This window comes from Polypterus senegalus, chromosome 9, assembly GCF_016835505.1.
Source record: "Polypterus senegalus isolate Bchr_013 chromosome 9, ASM1683550v1, whole genome shotgun sequence".
Classification (NCBI taxonomy): domain Eukaryota; kingdom Metazoa; phylum Chordata; class Cladistia; order Polypteriformes; family Polypteridae; genus Polypterus; species Polypterus senegalus.
This window is the reverse complement of record NC_053162.1, coordinates 493,469-515,000: the sequence shown is the minus strand read 5'-3', so window position 1 is coordinate 515,000 and position 21,532 is coordinate 493,469. Positions and strand designations below refer to the sequence as shown.

Sequence of the window (21,532 nt, the reverse complement as noted above, 5' to 3'; positions counted from 1 at the left end):
ACTCCACAACGGCACTGGGAAAATGTTTTGTGGAGTGACGAAACCAAAATGGAACTATTTGGGAGAAGCAAGCGGAACTTCACTTGGCATAAAAAGGGCACCGCATATCAACATCAAAACATCATCCCTACAGTGAAGTATGGTGGAGGGAACATCTGGATTTGGGCCTGCTTTGATGCATCAGGGCCTGGACAGCTTGGCATCGTTGAGGGGAAAAATTAATTCCCAAGTTTATCAACAAATTCTCCAGGATAATGTGAGGGTGTCTGTCCGTCAACTTAAGCTCAGAAGAGGCTGGGTGATGCAACAGGACGATGAGCCCAAAGATCGCAGCAAATCCACAGCACGATGGCTTCAGAAGAACAAACTTGGCCTTGTGGAGCGGCCCAGTCAGAGCCCTGATCTCAATCCTACTGAATGACTTGAAGAGTGAGAGCCACACACAGAAGACAAGCAAAGAATATGGGAGAAGAGTTAAGAGTTAAGGTAGTTCTGCAGGGAAGAATGGGTGAAAATCCCCCCCGCACGATGTGCAGGTCTGATCTGCAGTTACAGGAAACGCCCGGTTGAGGTCAGTGCTGCCAAAGGAGGGTCAGCCAGTTATTAAATCCCAAGGTTCACTTACGTTTTTAACTATCGCTGTGAACGATGAATGCGTTTGTAAAATAAAGACATGAAAGAGCAGAGTGCTGTGTGTGTCATTGGCTTAAGCTCACTGTGTAGATCAGGACCAGGGACTCAGATGAAGATCACATCACGTTTTATGACCAACTCATGCAGTAAACCAAATCATTCCAAAGGGTTCACAGACTTTTTACTTTGACTGCAGTACTCCCTCTTTCAGTTTTAGTTCCGATTTACGTTTTCCTTCATTAAGTTTGTGTCAGTATGTCTGTTGTCTCGAATGAACAGCAACGGGCACGGTTTAGGGTGCCACCTGCTGGAATACAAAAGTAATGCATTTGATTACTACATGCATTACACAGCACAGCACATTCCAAAAGTTAATGACGAGTACCGAGTTGGACAGACAGACAGACAGGTAGGTTACCAGCAAACTGCAGATCCTGATGCTTTGGGAAAAAAGACTTGCGTAGATACCTGCAAAAAAAAAAGTCTAACTAAGTACAAATAAAGAATGTGGAAGACAAAGAACGCTAATAAGGCTAGAAGAGGTTAGGCATTATCATTTTTATAATTAATATTTAACCACATGATGAGAGATGACCACTGGCCTCCTGTCACAGCACTGTCAGTTAGTCATTTCTGATACACCCAGCCACCCAGGATTGGTACTTATTATAAGGTACTATTATTGGCAGGCATCGTGGTGTAGTGGTTAAGACTTTGGACCTCAGGCTGAGGGTTCAAGTTCCCCTGCTGACACTGTGTGACCCTCAGCAAGTCACTTCACCTGTCTGAGCTCCAAATTGAAAACCAAAAGGTACAACTTGAACGCCAACTCTTGTAAGTCTCCGTGGATAAACAAGTAACACGAGGCCACTGGAGCCGCTTACTCGTCAATGCGCTACACTCCTGCTTTTCCTAGGGAACTGGCAGCTGTTGGTCACTGCGAGACTCAATCTCACAGGACTAAAATGGGTAACAACTAGGAATAATGGGAAATTTGTGCATACAGTACATTTATCATCGTTAGAGGTTTACAGCTACCACTTGTTTGCATTGCCCACTCAAGTGTAGGACTTCTTTTTGTCCCCCTGTGAAGTCTGCACATGTGTATGTAAAGCAGTACTTGGACATTGGTAAGTGCCGGCACCGTGTGACTCACATGGATATGTTAACGTGACGAGTAGCTTTAAACATCACAACACATATTAGAAATTCAAGCACCCCTATTTAAGGCAGACACTGGGGTATCAAAGAGTGGGGAACTAGGCTGGGCTGAGGTTACTGGAAGCCCCTGTTATCAGCACCACAACTGGCAGCTGGAGGTCAGCAGAGTGGAGCAAAAACCCAAAGCGAGAGCTGGTAGTTAACAGCAAGAAACAGGGCTTGCTAATCACTGACCTCCGTTTCCTCCCTTGAGCTTTGCTCAGCTTTCTCTTTCCATTTCACTACAGGGTCGCTCACGTCTCTCTCTTTTCCTGTCCAGGCCCCGTTTTCATTCATCTGCTCGCCAAATTGGTTGGCAGTGCCATTTGCGAGGTCTGCCAATCGCTTCTGCCCTGTCCTTCACACCTTCTATAGTTACCACAATATTAATAAATGTCAACAAATACGTGTCAGCTACTTTTAATTTTCTTTCTATGACATATCCACATTTCAATCAAAGCCCTTAAAGCGTTTTTGAAAATTTGGGGTCTTTAATTCTTCTTCTGTTTTTGTTTTAAATACTGCTTATTTAAATATCAAAATGTCCTTTCTTAGTGGATAGATAACCTACTGTCCTCGGTGTACCATCCTGTCAGAATTCAGCTTCTGTATAAGATGGGACACTTGACGAGGGATGGAGCTGCTCAAGTGTCTACACATTCATATGGTGCAGGCGTAGCTGTTTTACTTCTTATCGTCCATGGCCTTCTTTTCCATCTGTTGTGGTCGTGCCTCGGGTGGGCGGTATGACCAAAATTCTAGATCACGGTATTTTTCTAAATTATCCCGGTTTCACGGTATTTGGACGTATTTTTTTCCCCATGCATGAGTGGATATTAACCACATTTTCCACTGCTAAGAATGACCTGTTCCACTGTCATGAGAATCACACATTGTACAAAAACAACATTTTAATGTGCACACAGGCATTAATCCAGGCTTGCATGGCCCCATAAAGTGATCGTTTTCAAGGGGGTGGCACTAATGAAGGGAAGGAATCACATTGCATGACAGATGCAGTCAAAATAGAGAACCTTTTTATTCAACAAATTTTGCAAAAAACTTCAAACTATAATTTTGACAACATATTTTCAACCATCCAAAGAGGCATTTAGACTTCGTAAAATATCCAGAGGTGCTTGTGAACAGTTGTATTGCACTGAGCGCGTCTTAGAAAAGGAATAAATAATCAATACAGTAATCCCTCACTATATCGGGCTTCGACTTTCGTGGCTTCACTCTATCGCGGATTTTAAATGTACGCATATCTAAATATATATCATGGATTTTTTCGCTGGTTCACGGATTTCTGCGGACAATGTGTCTTTTCATTTATGGTACAGGCTTCCTCAGTTTGTTTGCCCTGTTGATTTCATACAAGGGACGTTATTGGCGGATGGCTGAGAAGCTACCCAATCAGAGCACGTATTACATATTAACTAAAACTCCTCAATGCTATAAGATATGCTTCCCGCGCGGTGCTCGATTGTTTGCTGGTCTCTGCCTCTCTCTCGCCCTCTCTGACATTCTCTGCGCCTGACGGAGGAGATGTGAGCAGAGGTGCTGTTTGCTTAGAGGATACGGACGCTCCTCTGAAAAATGCCGCTTTATTGCGGTGCTTCGGCAAACTTAAAAGCACACGTATGGATTTTTTGATTGTTTGCTTTTCTCTCTCTCTGACATTCTCTGCTCCTGACGCAGACACTCCTTTGAAGAGAAGATATGTTTGCATTGTTTTAATTGTGAGAAAGAACTGCCATCTCTGTCTTGTCATGGAGGACAGTTTAAACTTTTGACTAAAGGGTGTTATTTCATGTCTAGAGGGCTCTAATAATGTTAACAGTGTGGGAGAGTTTATAAGGGTTTAAAATATATAAAAATAACTACACAGACATATGGCTTCTACTTCGCAGGTTTTCATCTATTGCGGGGGTTCTGGAGCATAACCCAGCGATCGAGAGGATTACTGTACTGTATTTTTTGTAAACCAACTACACTTTGTTAATGTTAACAATCTCTGTCCACTTACACGTTAAAGTGACTTTTTAAACCACTTTATCATCATTAAACTGCATAATATTTAAACTAATAGATAACAAAAAATTAAATAATAGTATTATTACTAATAGTTGCACTGTTACTTCAAGCCCAGGTACAGTACACAGTATTCACTAAATTAAAATACAATAAAACAAGTGCAACATGGTGATGACCTCTTTACCAACTGAACCGTCATTGAGGCAAACTGCATGAATATGGACTTTGCTTCAAGCTACACGATAAACTTCAACAATAAAACTGCAACTCGCATTTCTAATGCTACCTGTGGTATAGCACTACAGAATCGTATTAGGGCCACGGTGAAGAAAAAAACAAACAAACTACATGTCGACATGTTGACTTCATCCTAAAATGAATGTTTAATTCACTAGATTTTCTCCCACCCCGTCAGAAGTTAAAGTCGCACATTAAATGCTTTGTGTTGTGTTCCCTGGCCCAGTTGTTAATCACTACGCACTTCTTAAACTGACTTCCTCCACACAGAATCCATTCACTTCATGATATTCCTGCTCTCTGAACATTTAGAATGCTAAGATCAATACTTGATATCATTTTCATGATGAAATGCATTAAAGCAGGTATTAAACATGCACGGCGGTGCTGCTCCCTCACAGTAAGGGGTCCCCAGGTGTACATTCAGTGTTGAGAACTTTATGGCAGGTGTGACGAGACTCCAAAAAACTGGATGTACAGTCATGGCCAAAATTATCGGCACCCCTGAAATTTTCCCAGAAAATGCACCACTTCTCCCAGAAGATTGTTGCAATTCCAAATGTTTTGGTATCCATGTGTTTATTTCCTTTATGTGCATTGGAACACCATAAAAAAAAAAAAAGAAGAAAGCCAAATCTGACATTTCACACAAAACTCAAAAACCCGGCTGGACAAAATTATTGGCACCCTCAACTTAATATTTGGTTGCACGCCCTTTGGAAAAAAATAACTGAAATCAAGCGCTTCCTATAACCATCACCAAGCTTGTTACGCCTCTCAACTGGAATTTCCGACCGCTCTTCTGTTGCAAACTGCTCGAGGTCTCTCAGATTTGAAGGGCACCTTCTCCCGACAGCAATTTAGAGATGTCTCCATGAGTGTTCCAACGGATTTCGATCCGGACTCGTTGCTGGCCACTTCAGAATTCTCCAGTGCTTTTCGAGATATGTTTGGGGTCATTGTCCTGCTGGAACACCCATGACCTCTGACGCAGACCCAGCTTTCTGTCACGGGGCCCTACATTGCGCCCCAATATCTTTTGGTAGTCTTCAGATTTCATGATGCCTCCCACACAGTCAAGACTTCCAGTGCCAGAGGCAGTAAAACATCCCCGAAACATCTTCGACCCTCCACCATGTTTGACTGGAGGTACGGTTGTTCTTTTCGTTGTAGGCCTCATTCCGTTTTCTGTAAACAGTAGAATGATGAGCTTTACCAAAACGCTCTCTCTACCTTGGTCTCATCTGTCTACAAGACGTTCGTTCTCCCAGAAGGATTTTGTCTTCCTCAAGTACACTTTGACAAACTCCAGTGTGGCTTTTTGATGTTTCTGTGTCAGCAGTGGGGTCCTCCTGGCTCTCCTGCCCTAGCGTTTCATTTCGTTCAGATGTCGACGCTGTTGCACCCCGAGTCTGCAGAACAACTTGGATACATTTGGAAGTTGACTGGGCTGTTAATCCACCATTCGGACTCTCCTTCGCTGCAGCCTTTCACTAATTTTTCTCTTCCATCCTCGTCCAGGGAGATTAGCTACAGTGCCATGTGTTGAACTTCTCGATTATGTTGCGCACAGTGGACAGAGGAACATGAAGATCTCTGGAGATGGACTTGGAGCCTTGAGAGTGTTGATTTTTTTCCACAATGTTTGTTCTCAAGTCCTCAGACAATTCTCAGCTCTTCTTTCTGTTCTCCATGCTTACTTAGTGTGGCCCACTCAGACACACAACACAAAGGTTGAGTCCGCTTGTCCCCATTTTAACTGGCTTCAGGTGCGACTGCTGTATTGCCAGCACAGGTGAGTTCAAACGAGCTTCATATGCTTGAAATAAAACGATTTACCCACAATTTTGAAAGGTGCCAATCATTTTGGAGTTCTGTGTGACTTGATGTCAGATTTGGCTTTTTTTCTCTGTTTTTTTGTGTTGTTCCAATGCACATAAAGGAAATAAACACGTGGATACCAAAACATTTGGAATTGCAACAATCTTCTGGGAGAAGTGGTGCATTTTCTGGGAAAATTCCAGGGGTGCCGATAATTTCGGCCATGACTGTATGAATGGGCATCGCACAGGTTTAAGTTGAATATTGTGTAAATGTTGGGTTCGTGATCTGGTGGTCAGAGACACAAACAAATCAATGGATGTTCTTCTGAGCGGGCTTTTGTTCTTGCAATCGTGCTGTCTGTCGGTACCAAACCCCCGTTCCTATCCTTCCTTCTTCTTTCTCCACATAACCAACCACCACACGACAAACGTGTTTGTGAAATTAAAACTAGTTATAAACTTAGACTACTTAGTGTTCAGAACTTTCAAAATATGCTTGTTATACATGTTTAATTAATCCATCCATTCGGGAATGCGCCCATCCCAGCAAGCATTGTGTGCGAGGCAGGAACAAGTCCTGAACGAGGCCGCTGAACATCGCAGGGTGAATACGAGCAACACGTACACTAGCAGGGTTAATACAGGAGAACAAAACCCGCCATCCTACAGGACTTTGAAAGGAAACTGAAGCACGCCGAGTAAACCCACCAGAAAAACATGCAAATTCAAGGCAGGGAACACCCAGGACCCCCTTGGGGTGAGGCAGCAGTGCAACCTCCATGCCACCGTGCCCCCACATGATTAATACCTGCTTTAATACATTTCATCATGAAAGTTATATCAAGTATTGATCTTAGCATTCTAAATGTTCAGGCAGCAGGAATATCATGAAGTGAATGGATTCTGTGCGGCGATCGCTGCCTGCGCCTCCTCTTAGAGCGGAGGAAGTCACTTTAAGAAGCGCATAGCAATTAAACACTTAACAGAGCATTTAACGTGCTACATAACTTATGACAGGGTTTGAGAAAATCTAGCAAATATTCATTTTAAGATGAAGTTTAGTTTACAATGTTCTACGTGAATGACAAATTACGAGAATAAAGTCAACATGTCGTCACACCATTACACAGACACAGACACATTACACTGTACTGAAAACACATAAAACAAGAACAACTTGACTTGCAGTAACATCCAGAAGTATAGAAACAGAATTCACACATTTGAACATAATGGTCCACATCCGACCTTTTAAAAGGCAACAGACGGGACTCCTTTATTTCGTCAAAAGTTCTGATGTGTCATCAAGTTCAACTTTATCGTCAGCTTCAGTCTTGGAATGTTCTCTGTCCATTTTCACCGCGCAATACCTACACCACCAGCAGCACTTATTTAGCGGTGTAGCAGTGAAAAAGGTCCCCACTTGAAGAGTTTCCTGCTGCGCCACTCATGTAATGGCCGACCATTCACCCAGCTGGCATCTACACCTTCAAGACCTGTGGCCTGGATAAATTACTGAGGTGAATCTTATAAATCAAGCCGCACATCTAACAAATACAGTTGGCCCCACAATCGACCGATTAAACATAGGCACACAAAAGCAGATATGTAAAAGTAAGTGATTAATCATATTAAATGAAATAACAAAAAAGACAAATTTCACACGTAGAAAATATATATGTATAAACCACCACCAAAGCAGCAACGTGACAACACCATACACACAATAACAAAACCCTCCTTTGTCCCAGTAACAAGCACAAAACACAAAGATAAATGAATACGGAAATGCCAATGATCGTGAATTCGAGTCCAAGTATAAAACTACCCTGAATACAGATGACTGTTCAACAGATAGGCGACGTGTTTGAATTTCCTGGAAACAAAAATGGAATCCTCGGCGTGTGGTGGACAATGTAGTTCAACCCCGGGGTCTCTGCCGATGAGTGAATTGATGCAAGTCCGGCAGAATGAAAAACAAACGGGATCCCAAAGCGCGATGTGGAAAATTAGCAGGTGCTGGTGGTTGGTTGCAAGTGAATTGTGATCTCCGTCTTTCTCCTTCCTCTCTGTTCCCTCCTGATTGGTTATATAGTCATGAGCTGGTTGTACTTGATTAATTGTAAACAGGCGTTCTCCGTCCATCATCCATCCCCTCTGTATACAACATTCACTGACGCACACATGATAAACGATGGAAACAAAACGCACTCAGCACAAACATGGACAACACTATTACTATGGAGCCCCGTGTCTATTAATGCAAACAGCTCCACCCACTTCAAAAAACAATCAATCACCACCATCAGGACGGTTTTCCTCGAGCTGGTAACAGGAAATGGCCCCATCAGGTCGACTCCCAAAGTTTTCCGCGGTCCTTCAGCAATCGCCGATTGTAAAAATCCTGCCGGTTTACCAGGTGGGTTTTTGAGCTGCTGGCAGGTTAAGCACTTCACGTGGTGGCCAACGTCTTTCTGGACAGGCGGCCACCACGCAACCCGCAGGATCTTCAATAAAGTTTTTGTCCTTCCAAGGTGACCACCTAAAGGAATGTCGTCATAATAACTCTGGAAGTCGGGGATGAGCTCTTCTGGGACCACTATTTGGTGCTGTAGACCCCCAAGGGAGGATGGAGTGGTCCTGTACAGAACCCCCAGGAGGTCCATGAAGTGTACCTGGTCAGTGCACTGTTGCTCCACTCCTTCCCTGATGTTCTGGCAGAATGGACTGGTGGCTTGTGTCTGAACCAGGTCTAGAAGGCTTCTTGGCAGAGGGAGGACCATCTTCTTTGCCCCTGCCAAACACACCATCCCCGGTGGCTCTGACACCCTGGACAGAGCATCAGGCACAATATTGCCACGGCCTTTCCGATAGGTCACCTTTAAAGTTCTGGAGACGGAGTACCCACCTGGTTAGACGGGAGGAGGTCTTCGGGTGACTAAATACCCAGGTCAGAGCGCGATGGTCGGTGTGCACTTCAAACTCAACCCCCTCCAGATAGTGTCTCTATTTTTCCACAGCCCACACGACGGCCAAACATTCTTTTTCAGCCATCGAATAATTCAGCTCAGTGCCGTGCAGTGCTCGAGAGGCGTACGCGATGACATGTTCAGCCTGGTGGATTTTCTGAGTAAGCACGGCGCCAAGCCCCAGGTTGCTGGCATCAGTTTGTACCTGGAAGGTGAGCTGTGGATCTGGCTGGGCCAGAACTGGCAGCTTTTGAAGATGGCTCTTCAGTTGCTCGACCGCGTCCTGGCCCTCCGTTGTCCACTCCCACGGGACATCTTTTTTCCTTAAAGAGTTCAAGGGAGCCACTATATCGGCCATCCTGGGGATGAACTTGTGATACCACCCCCACTAACCCAAAGAAACGTTGTAAAGATTTCAAATCCGTGGGCGTGGGGCAGTCCTGGATGGCTAAGGTCTTCTCGAGGTCTACAGTGACCCCCTCCGATGAAAGAATGTGCCCGAGGAAGTGGATGTGGGATTGAATGAAGGTACACTTCTTAGTGTTCAGCGTGAGGTGCGCTTGATGAAACGTTGGAAGATGGTGTCCAAGTCCTGGAGATGTTCTTTAATAGAAGGGCAGTAAACAATGACATTGTAGATATAAACACAGCAGATCTTTCCTGTCAAACCCCTCAGGACTTGTTCCATGAGCCGCTGGAAGGTGGCCCCAGCATTTTTAAGGCCAAAAGGCATGCCTTTGAATTGGAACAAGCCTTCGGGGGTGATGACTGCCACCTTCTTCTTACTCCCCTCGTCCATCAGCACCTTCAAGTAGCCACTGCGGAGGTCCAGTGTGCTGAAAACTGCAGCTCCATGCAGTGACTTCAGAATCTCATGAACCAGGGGCATGGGATATGCGTCCAGGCTCGTCTTTCCGTTAACCCCCCTGTAGTCCACACAGAAACGATAGGAGTCTTCAGTTTTCTTCACAAGGACTACAGGGGATGCCCAGGAGGAGGAAGATGGTTCGATTATTCCTTCGGTGAGCATTCGATCCAGATGTTCTTTAATCATGCCCTGCTTTAGTGGAGAAACGTGGTAGGCTCAGTGCCTTACTGGAATTTCGTCCGAGGTGTGGATCACATGGGTAACTCCACTGGCGACTAATTTTTCAGCCCACACCTTGGCCCACTTCTTCAGCACCGGCCTCACCTCTTCGGGCTGTTCCTCCACAGGGGCTGCCACCGAGGTTCTTGCGATGCTCCTCACTGCCGCGTAGAAACCAATGAATTCTGAGCCCAGGTCTTCTTTTGATTTATAAATAAATTTGCATACCCCTTCACCTGGCACCGTATACCCCCTGGGACTGAGATGGATGGTCATCTTCATGGTGGTCAAAGAATCCAGCCCAAGGAGTAACGGGACAGACAGGTGCCGGTCATCCAGGACATAGGTTTCCATCTCCCAGGTGGTGGAGAGTACACTGTAACCTCAAGGGGACTTTGCCCAGGGCCCTAGGTTCACTCCCATCTGCCAACATGAATCTGACAGAAGGGGCAGACGGTCGGCTAATTCTCTTTCAATACTTTTATGTATTAAGGTGTGATGGCTCCCTGTATCCACCACCGCAGCTTCACTGGGATGATCAGGAGGGACATACTTGCATGATGATCGACAAGGTTTGGCTCACTAGGGTTTTAGGGACTGGGTTTCTCGCATACTGGCTTGTACCTTGTTCCAGTACGTTTTTGAGTTTCTCCAGTCCTGTTCCACTTGCGAGGCCACCATCACCAGGTCTTCCACCGACCCCACAACCCCCCTGAGACCCCCAGCTAACCGCGGGTGACAGCCATTAAGGATGCGGCGGACCACCTCTTCTTCAGGCATAGCCGGCCGCCACTTCAAACACAAAGCCCAATATTCATAGGCGAAATCCCGAAAGGATTGTGAAGGCAGTTGCACCATGGATCGCAGCTTGTCCTGCAGTTCAGATTCGTAGTCTTCTGGAAGAAAAGCCGCGAGGACAGATCAGCGAAAGGATCCCCAGTCTTGAATATTCTTCTTCGCCGTCAGCCACCAGTTCCGCACCGGCTCCGAGAGGGAGGCCCCTATCACCCCCATAAGTTCTTCTGGGGTTAAAGGATTAACAGCCAGATATGACTCCCCTTCTTCCACAAAGTTGAGGACATCGTCGATGTTATATTGCGCCCTCAACTTGGGAAAGGAGAGGTGCACCCCAGGGACGGAGGGCTGATTGAGGTATTCACCTCCCCCCACGGAACCCGGATGGTGTAGAATGACAGGGTGACTGACACAAATTCTGGAGACTCCTTTGGACCCCCGGCCTGAAGAGATTCTTGCCATCTCGTCTCTGGAGGCACAACAGAAAGTTCCCGCCGCAGGAGTTTAATTTGATCATTTATATATTCTTTTATTTCCTCCTGGGAGCTTCTGATCTGAGCAAGCATTCAGCGACCTCGCGGACTTTCTCATCCAGCCGGGCGAGTTGTTGTGCCAGATCTTCCCACGGAGACAAGACATCCTCTAGACATTCCTCCTCAGGTCCATGGTGATCTTCGAGGTACAGCGACTGCAAGGAATCCACCACCTCCTGCACCGCTGAACACACTCTGACCGTGACGTGACGTGCCCCGGCTACTCCTTCCTCACCCCATGGCGAAACAATGGTGTCGTCCTGCTCGGCACGCACTACAGATATGGTGGCAAACGGGAAAACTTTTTTAAAGGCAGATAGCGAAAGTATTTGTAAAGATTCTTCAGAGAGGGCACACCACTTATGTAATGGCCGACCCCTTACCCAGCTAGCATCTACACCTTCAAGGCCTGTGGCCTGGATAAATTACTGAGGTGAATCTTATAAATCAAGCCATACCTCCAACAAATACAATTTGTCCCACAATTGACAGATTAAACATAGGCACACAAAAGCAGATATGTAAAAATAAGTGATTATATTAAATGAAATAAAAAATACAAATCACACACATAGATAATATATATGTATAAACCACCACCAAAGCAACAACCATTTTATATATATATTATATAATAATATACATATACATACATATACACATATACACACACACATACATATACACACACTCACCTAAAGGATTATTAGGAACACCTGTTCAATTTCTCATGAATGCAATTATCTAATCAACCAATCACATGGCAGTTGCTTCAATGCATTTAGGGGTGTGGTCCTGGTCAAGACAATCTCCTGAACTCCAAACTGAATGTCAGAATGGCAAAGAAAGGTGATTTAAGCAATTTTGAGCGTGGCATGGTTGTTGGTGCCGGACGGGCCGGTCTGAGTATTTCACAATCTGCTCAGTTACTGCGATTTTCACGCACAACCATTTCTAGGGTTTACAAAGAATGGTGTGAAAAGGGAAAAACATCCAGTCCTGTGGGCGAAAATGCCTTGTTGATGCTAGAGGTCAGAGGAGAATGAATGGGCCGACTGATTCAAGCTGATAGAAGAGCAACTTTGACTGAAATAACCACTCGTTACAACCGAGGTATGCAGCAAAGCATTTGTGAAGCCACAACACGCACAACCTTGAGGCGGATGGGCTACAACAGCAGAAGACCCCACCGGGTACCACTCATCTCCACTACAATTTGCACGAGCTCACCAAAATTGGACAGTTGAAGACTGGAAAAATGTTGCCTGGTCTGATGAGTCTCGATTTCTGTTGAGACATTCAAATGGTAGAGTCAGAATTTGGCGTAAACAGAATGAGAACATGGATCCATCATGCCTTGTTACCACTGTGCAGGCTGGTGGTGGTGGTGCAATGGTGTGGGGGATGTTTTCTTGGCACACTTTAGGCCCCTTAGTGCCAATTGGGCATCAGCTACCTGAGCATTGTTTCTGACCATGTCCATCCCTTCATGACCCCCATGTACCCATCCTCTGATGGCTACTTCCAGCAGGATAATGCACCATGTCACAAAGCTCGAATCATTTCAAATTGGTTTCTTGAACATGACAATGAGTTCACTGTACTAAAATGGCCCCCACAGTCACCAGATCTCAACCCAATAGAGCATCTTTGGGATGTGGTGGAACGGAGCTTCGTGCCCAGGATGTGCATCCCACAAATCTCCATCAACTGCAAGATGCTATCCTATCAATATGGGCCAACATTTCTAAAGAATGCTTTCAGCACCTTGTTGAATCAATGCCACGTAGAATTAAGGCAGTTCTGAAGGCGAAAGGGGGTCAAACACCGGATTAGTACGGTGGTCCTAATAATCCTTTAGGTGAGTGTGTATATATATATATATATATATATACACATACACATACACATACACACACACACAATAACAAAACCCTCCTTTGTCCCAGTAATAAACACAAAACAGAAATAAATATATATGAATATGGAAATGCCAATGATCGTGAATTCGAGTCCAAGTATAAAACTATCCTGAATACAGATGACTGTTCAACAGATAGGTGACGTGTTTGAATTCCCCAGAAACAAAAATGGAATCCTCGGCGTGTGGTGGACAATGTAGTTCAACCCCGGGGTCTCTGCCGATGAGTGAATCGATGTAAGTCCGGCAGAATGAAAAACAAACGGGATCCCAAAGCGCGATGTGGAAAATTAGCAGGTGCTGGTGGTTCGTTGCAAGTGAATTGTGATCTCCGTCTTTCTCCTTCTTGCCTCATCACTATATAACCAATCGGGAGGGGTTTTCCATCTTGGGGCTGTGTTCTCCCTCCACCATCTGTCCCCTCTGTATTTGCGGGGACAACATTCACTGATGCACACATGATAAACAGCAAACAGGACGATGGAAACAAAACGCACTCAGCACAAACATTGACAACACTAATTCTAAGTAGCCCTGCTACAACGTTCTGAACATCGTTTAGTCAATTTAAACCGGTGTTGCGGTATAAGAAAAATCCACATCATAACAAAAAAAAAAAAAAAAAAAAATGGTTTTCAGTATGAACTGGTATACCGCCCAGCACTAGCTGTGCCATTACTGAACCATCATGGACATGCCACTTTACAACCACAGAAGGGCGCTGCCCCCCCCTCACTTTGCTTGCCAACCCCTGGGTATTGGTAACCAGATACCCAATTGAACAGATTGTTATTTTCATGGCAACTGTCACATATGCATAGTAGAACTGACTATTTTACACTTCAGTAAGTAATTAACTAGAGTAAAAAAAAAAACAGTAAAACGTAATAAATTGAAAGAAATTGTTTCACACTGCATTATAGGTATTCGCTGCGTTATACATTTTCGTCCTGTTTGGCTTTGAAATGAACATGCAAATACTTTTTAAACTTACACTTTTACTTTAAAACTTCAGTAAAAACAATATTTTGAATTTACTTTTCGAAAATATTACACTGAATTTTGATTCCGTGTTTGGACTTTCATCAGGAAAATGTTAACGTATAACTGCCCGTGAGTGAATATCGTTTCTTTCTCTCTAATAAACAAACCGACTTTTCTTTAAACCCATTTTTTTCTTTTGAGACTTAACATACTGAATCCTTTAAACGAGGTCCGTGTTGAATGACTTTGTACCGTAATGCAGGACAGGCTTCTCTGTTTGGAAATTGACCACAGACAAAGTGATCGACATCAGCAGCAGTTCATTTATTTTGCAAAGTAACCAATAAACGCATGTTCTTCAAAGTCAATCGTGTAAATGTATGCTCTGGTTTGACCGAACACCGTTTCGAGTTCCTTCAATAAAACTAAGACTTTTTGATAAAACAATCTACTTACGAACGTGAATTTCCAGAGCCGATGTAGCCGGTGGCATTATGCTCAAGAATCAACGAATTTCTGGCCAATGTGGATTGCAAGTCATTGTAATAAATAAATCTGGCCGACCGATAGTTCAGGATATTGCCATTGCATTGTAATAGAAGTGCTGCCATGCTCTTTGACTACCTTGATATGACGATGACGGTAATATTACTGCTTTACCTACTTTGAATTTGTCTGAAGTATTGAAATTTGAATTTTGAACGTGATCAATGAGACCCTGCATATGATTCGATTTAATAAAGAAGAGACGATTAGCTTCGACTTTTAGATACGCATTAATGATGTAATGTTGCGGTGGACGGTGAGATGACAAAAGTAGGTTAAATACATTGGAACGCATCGCTAATTTGGACCTGAAATATCGTGTGGGTGTTACTCGTTTATCCAATTTCATGTGTTTCATATTGTACAACCATCCTGTCTTGCCATCAGGGAAAAGTAAAGGATAGGAATGAGGCGGTTAGACAGAACCGACGAATCGCGCTGTGCTTTTGGATAAACACGAATATCAACTCTGTCTTTGGTATCTCCGTCTTTCAAAGCTATTATCACTGACAATTTGTCACATGTCGGTTTATTATAAATGCAAGTGTGATGTTTCAGATTCATATAGTAATCCAAGAAAACTTCTTTGTCCGTGTTTTGCAGATAAATAAGATTTTTAACTGGCACAAGAAAGCATGAGCACGTTACCCCGATTTTGGCTTCTGGTTTGTTTCCGAATCCATTTTAAGATCCTTGCATTTGTTAGTAAATCCTTTAGTGGTTGTGCCCCATTTTATTTGTTGGAACTGCTGCCCCCTTATGAACCGCCTCGCTCTCTCAGGTCAGCAGACCAGACGCTTTTACGTGTTCCTAAGACACGACGCAAACTCCGAGGTGATCGGGTATTTTCAGTTGCAGCTCCAAAATTCTGGATTCTGCGATTTGCCATTGTACGTCAGACAGGCTCCTTCACGTCTTATTTAAAGGCGCACTTCTACTCCCTGGCCTTTAACCCAGCACGATACGTTGACTGTCGGTGTACTTTTTATTAGGAATCTCTTCAGCTCTGACGTGTTTCTTGTTTGTCTGATATGTTGGGGTTTTAATTGTACAGCACTTTGGTCAGCCTTGATGTCGAAGTGCTTTATAAATAAATGCATTTCATGTAAAGTGCGATACTTCTGGATGTATGGATTTGTATCCATTATTGGCTGTAGAATTTCTAATCCGTTTCGATTCTATGCTGCATCATTTCTCTCTCAACACCCGACCGAATTGTTCTTTGAAATTAAACTCGTCGTTGCTTTAATTGTTGTGGGACCACAGAGTTGAGAGGACCGTGGTCACGTCGGAAAATGTTTGAGAGGAGGGTGGGAATTGAAAAACAAATGTCTCTCCACAAAGTCGTGTTGAAGGATATAAAGAGAATACATACATCTGTTTTTAACATTCACTGCCAATTTTACTACAATGAATCTAGGGAGAAACATTAAAAGTTAGTCTTTACAAGTTCCAAGTATCAGCCGACAATCACGATATTGATGCTCAGCTTATTAAACCAAGTGGGAGACTTACTGTGGGCATTCGAGGTACTGAAGGACGCGGGCAAGTTGTACACAAGCTTGTCCTTTTTTGCCAATCCCCCTGAACTCCCCTTCAACGGTCCTAATCAAACATAAGCAGAAAGAAGAGTCAGGTGCCATTTTGTCGAGACACGGCATTAAAAATTTCACTGTACATGATGTTAAATGTGAACTTTGCTGCTTCCCAAACAGCCCATCAAAGGTTTTCCCTGCATATTCACAAAACAACTTAAAAAAAGGTTACAATCGTGTGTTTAAGTCCAGGGTGCACATAATGTTTGATTCACGGTGGATGATTAAAGGGAACAGGACATGAATTTCATTAACAAGAAACAGAAGGCTGCTTCAAACCAGCAAAACAAAATTTGACAAACATTAGCAATACAATTTATTATTGTGTCGCCCAAAATCACACAAGAAGTGCCACAATGGGCTTTAACAGGCCCTGCCTCTCGACAGCCCCCCAGCCTCGACTCTCTATGGAAGAAACGCCAGGAAAGGCAGTTCAGAGAGAGACCCCTGTCTGTGCAGGTAGGTTGGGCATGCAGTGGGTGTCAAAAAGAAAAAGGGGGGCAATACAACACAGTTAAATACACAGAACAGAACAAATCCCCAATACAGTATAAAAATGAACATTTTAGAAGTACGGAGCAGCATTAACAGTAGATGATGTCACACACGATTTGGATTTAGCAGCAGAAGAGCGTTTAGTTTTAGGTTCACTTAACATGCATAACTATCCAAACTCGCACTCTGGTGAGGATCCTCACACCCCTAAAGCAATCGTAATGAAAGTGAAAGACGCAGGCGCCCCGACATATGAAATTTAACAAAAGACAGGAGAACATTCAGTCCGTTGGTCACCCATTTGTCAAGTAGCTAAGCCGTCCCGATAGGTCATCCAGATACTTTTTAAAGGTTGTCAACATTTGTGCTACAGCTGCTCGACTCTGTAGCTCGTCTCCAATTCCCACAATGCTTTTCCCTAACGGAGAGTCCATCCTGGCTTTACTTCTTGATGTTCTTCTCGTTTTGTTTCACTGATGTCCTCGAGAACTCAATTCGCCATTTAGCTGAAAGCCATCGGCTGGATTTACTTTACCAATGTGTCTGACAATTCTGAAGACCCAAATAAAGTCGCCGCCATGCTGTCTGCTCGAGACTAAACATTCTTTGATGCCATAGCTCTCCTTGGTCGCCGCACAGCTTCAACTGCAGAATTGCCCTAAACACTTCAAATGCAGTCTCGCCTGTACACTATAGCAGGACCGACAGCACAACATCTCGATGTAAAGTTTGATGAAATCAAAACGTCGTGCATTGCTCAGATGAGCCTAACAAATCATTTTTACAGGCCGTTTCCTATCGGACAGGATCCCTCATCTCATTTTTATACTGCCATCCCTTTTGCCCACATGCAACACATTTTCCAAGTGCTCACACAGTTTGGATTTTCCATTTCTTCTTGAACGTTTTTTGCTGCCTGCCGTTGCTCCAAGTTTAATATCATGTGCTAAATTCCAACAAGTTGAGTGCCTGTACTGAAGCCTGTCATTAATGTTAAAGAGAGCAAAGGTCTAAGGACAGACACCTGGCTGGGGGACTCCACTCAAGACCTCCTTCACCTCTGATCTGCGTCCTCCTGATTAACCAACGTCATGTTCAATGTTGGAGGGTCTCTCTGATGCCAACAGATGAGTCTTCAGTGTCTTTGAAAGTCCGCTTGGTCAGCTGCTGCAGTAGTTGATTTATATTAATGACAATCTTATTACGCTAAAATGGGACAAAAGCAAAAACATAATGCAGGAGCAGTGTGGGAGAAAGTGCAGATATCAACTTACTTGGCCTCTTCTCCTTGCTCATCAAAAACTACCACCTCATCAACACAGAAGACGGCACAAGCTCGGGCAATCTGCCCCGCAAGGTAGGTGCGCAGCTCTGGACTCTGTGCATTGTCCAACACGGATCCAGGCAAGGCGACGCTCACGGTGTACTCGCGACCTGACAAGATGCAATCCAGAGAGCTTATTAGTGATGGAGACAGGACTGATCAGACAGCCAGCCAGCCAGCCAGCCAAGAGAACATTCAAACACCAAACTGACTCATAAAACATCTCTGTAGATGATACAAATGTCAAAACTATCAAAGTTACAAAAGCTGTGAAATTGCATAGGAGTTTAAGAATGTTAGGCACACAGTTACTGCTGCAGAGCGGGCATCGGTCCCTCTGACGGATACAAAATACTTTGGAGGTTCCATAACTACCTGCTGTAATTCTTCCACCGCAGTGAGCAAAATACAAAGGAGAACAACAAGTCTCAGCGTAGTCAGCTATTCCCACAATCGTTCAGGCACTCGCCCTCCACAGACAGCTCACATGTGGCTTCCTGCGGATACGCTTTGCCCCCTCTACATGATGACTGCAGTACAGGGCCCTGCTCTCGGCCAATCAGCTCTCTGTGCCTTTAATGTGGCATTTCTTACACTGCAAGCCTGCCCTGAATGCCAGCTTTCAAGCTGCCCTGACCTTTTGTCTGTTAACTGCTGGGTGCTTCTAATAGGTGGGTCCCCGAGTTATGGTGATGTTCATCGCAGTCGTCTCCTGGGATCGCCAATGAAACCTTTACAAGAGACGTGAAGGTCATACGCGAGATGTCAGAGGGCTGCTAAGAAAGCAAAACTGCATGGATATCATTTCACTGTTGTTCAGGAAGTGAAGCCAACCGATAAGGAGAAAGGAGTAGCATACAGTCAATAGGTTGTGAGGGAACATTGAAATAGGCCTGGTTTCACCCGTCGGGCTATGTGAATTCACAAAATACGCAAATATGGGGACAACTGGCCACTCCATGATGAAAAGATTGGTGGACTTGTGCACAGCAGGCCCCAATCTTTTCACCACCACCACCAATACTGACGTGTACCCAAACATTGCGACTGTGAGATCGCTGAAGGTTATTTCCAGTGAGATGGGATAACACGTCACACGTCAGCTCACAGCATGGCACAAATTGAATCTTGGTCATTTCAAAGGGACTATGGTCACCTCGTTCCCTGAGCCCGACACCTCTGGATTTCTTCTTTTGGGGAGCACAGAAAGGAACACATTGTACAAGAACAAGCCTCATACTGTGGAACGATTACAGAGAAACACTGGACGGGATTGCTGCCATCACCCCCACAATGCCTGCGGGTACCTTTGCCAATATGGAGCACCATACTGATCTGTGTTTGCAAGTAGGCGGAGACCATTTCCAACACTGAATAGGATTGGCTCGTTGACGCACCTATCAAGGAATGCACTGTATTCATGTCGTTTCTGTCACCTCATTAATACGTCAGTAACATGTCATACCTCGGGGACCCGCACATTAGAATCTCCCTGTAGTATCGTCACGACTCTCACAGCGAGCTCATCATGGAAGTCAAATTCAATTCACCCTGACCGCAGATTTTGTGACTCGGCCACTTTCATCAATTTAACAAATTACTGGAGGATGATTTCTTTTTTCATAACTTTGAAATGACTTGCCTTAACCAACTGGAAACTGCAAAGCAAACCAGCAGATGAGCGGCTAACGCAGGGGTCTCAAAGTCAATTCTCACTCACAATTCAAACCCGTGGCTTCGTAGAGTTCTCCTTTCAACAGCAGACATTTTCAACTCTTGGATGATTTTTCTTTTTTTCTGACAAGAACATCCAAGAATTTTGTGCACCACAGACTTTCTGATTTCTCAGACCTTTACTTTTCCATTTTCAAATCAGCAGATCATGTAGGAGGAACACAGAGCTGAAAATGGAGTCAAGGAGGTGGTGGGCCAAAGGTCAGCTTGCCATCTGATTGGCTGCTGGTTTTGGAAACAAACAAGCGAACTCTAAGGGCCGACTTATACTTCACGCTCAGAACGCGTACGCGCCCGCATCATGGCTGCCACGCGTTCATTTCACGCGTCCTCTGAGCAGGTCCTTAACGAGACGCGTAAGCGAGTTGCAGTACCAGCAAAAAGTCGGGGGGGCGCAGTGTGCGAAAAGTCGGAACGTGACGTCAGAGTCTCTGTTTACGATCTACATGTGACAGAAAGCCTCTGTGCAGATCCTACGGGATGAATGCTTCGATGTGGTGAAGCAAAATGGCATTCGTGGTGCTTTTATATTCAAGCGTCGCATATTCCCGATCGTAATGAAAACGATACATTTTAAAAGTCGCACATATCATCTTTTGTGTCGTCTTTTTTTCTTTTTTCCAACTTAACAGCAGCAACATAATGTGTAGCGCTGTATTTGAGCCACTGAGAAAAAAATAAAGGACGCGGTGAAAACGTGCATTTTGTGATTAAAGTGGAAATTTCAGCTTTAATCTCGAAATGTCCACTTTAACCTCATAGTTTATCATTAAAGCAGACCGTCGTAAACGTCATCCCAGTTTTTAATCACTACGAGCTTCTTAGACCTGACAGCAGCGGCCACACAGAACAAATTAAATGTCTGATATTCCAACTCTCTGCACATTTAGAATCTTTAGATTTAAACTTGATATCACTTTCATGATGAAACGCAGTAAAGTGTGTGTGTTACATTTTACATAGAATTTCGTTTAAATAATGAACACTTAATAATTACACACATGGGGGTGTCACGGTGGCGGAGCGACAGCACTGCAGTCTCGCAGGGAGTTATGTTGCTGGTATTCCACACTGGGCTCCGGTTTCCTTCCAAAGATATGCAGATTTGGGGATTTGGTGCCGCTAAAAGGACGCCAGTGTATGTGTGTGTGTGTGTGCCTGTATTCACCTTGCGATGAGCCGAGGCCTCGTCCAGGGACTGTTTCACACTCGTGCCCAATGCTTGCTGGAATGGACACATCCCAGGATTGATGGATTTAATCAATAAACATAATTTTCAGAGATATTGCAGTAAGGTGTCATCAGAATTTAACGAGTGTTTTCGGCAATTCACAACACAGAGAAGCCGAACATGTTCTCGCCGTGATAATATCTCACACTGCCACCTGGTGGATTCCTCCAGATTTACGTAAAGTACGTGCGCAAGTATAAACACTACAACGCTTGTGTAGCAGGAGCGTCTGCTGCAGCATGCGTCGCATGAAGTATAACTCCGGCCTAAAGGGCTTTGAATCCTAAAACTCAAGTTGAGGCCTTGGAAGCATAAAAAAAACCAGACACCTGTACCAGCATGCAGCCCACCATCCAGGCTTGAGCCCCCTATTTTGGGTCACTAGAAT

The 21,532-nt window shown here is 44.3% G+C and overlaps 1 protein-coding gene across 1 annotated transcript in view; it reads right to left on the bottom strand.

Moving 5' to 3' along the window:
- spout1 (SPOUT domain containing methyltransferase 1) overlaps positions 1 to 21,532 on the bottom strand; it is a 43,091-nt gene that overhangs the window by 13,922 nt on the left and 7,637 nt on the right. The window contains exons 4-6 of the mRNA XM_039762556.1: positions 18,130 to 18,289; positions 16,281 to 16,370; positions 1,052 to 1,101 (exon numbers count right to left, since the gene is read on the bottom strand). Of these exons, the coding sequence (XP_039618490.1) occupies positions 1,052 to 1,101; positions 16,281 to 16,370; positions 18,130 to 18,289 (300 nt within the window). The remainder of the gene's footprint in view (positions 1 to 1,051; positions 1,102 to 16,280; positions 16,371 to 18,129; positions 18,290 to 21,532) is intronic.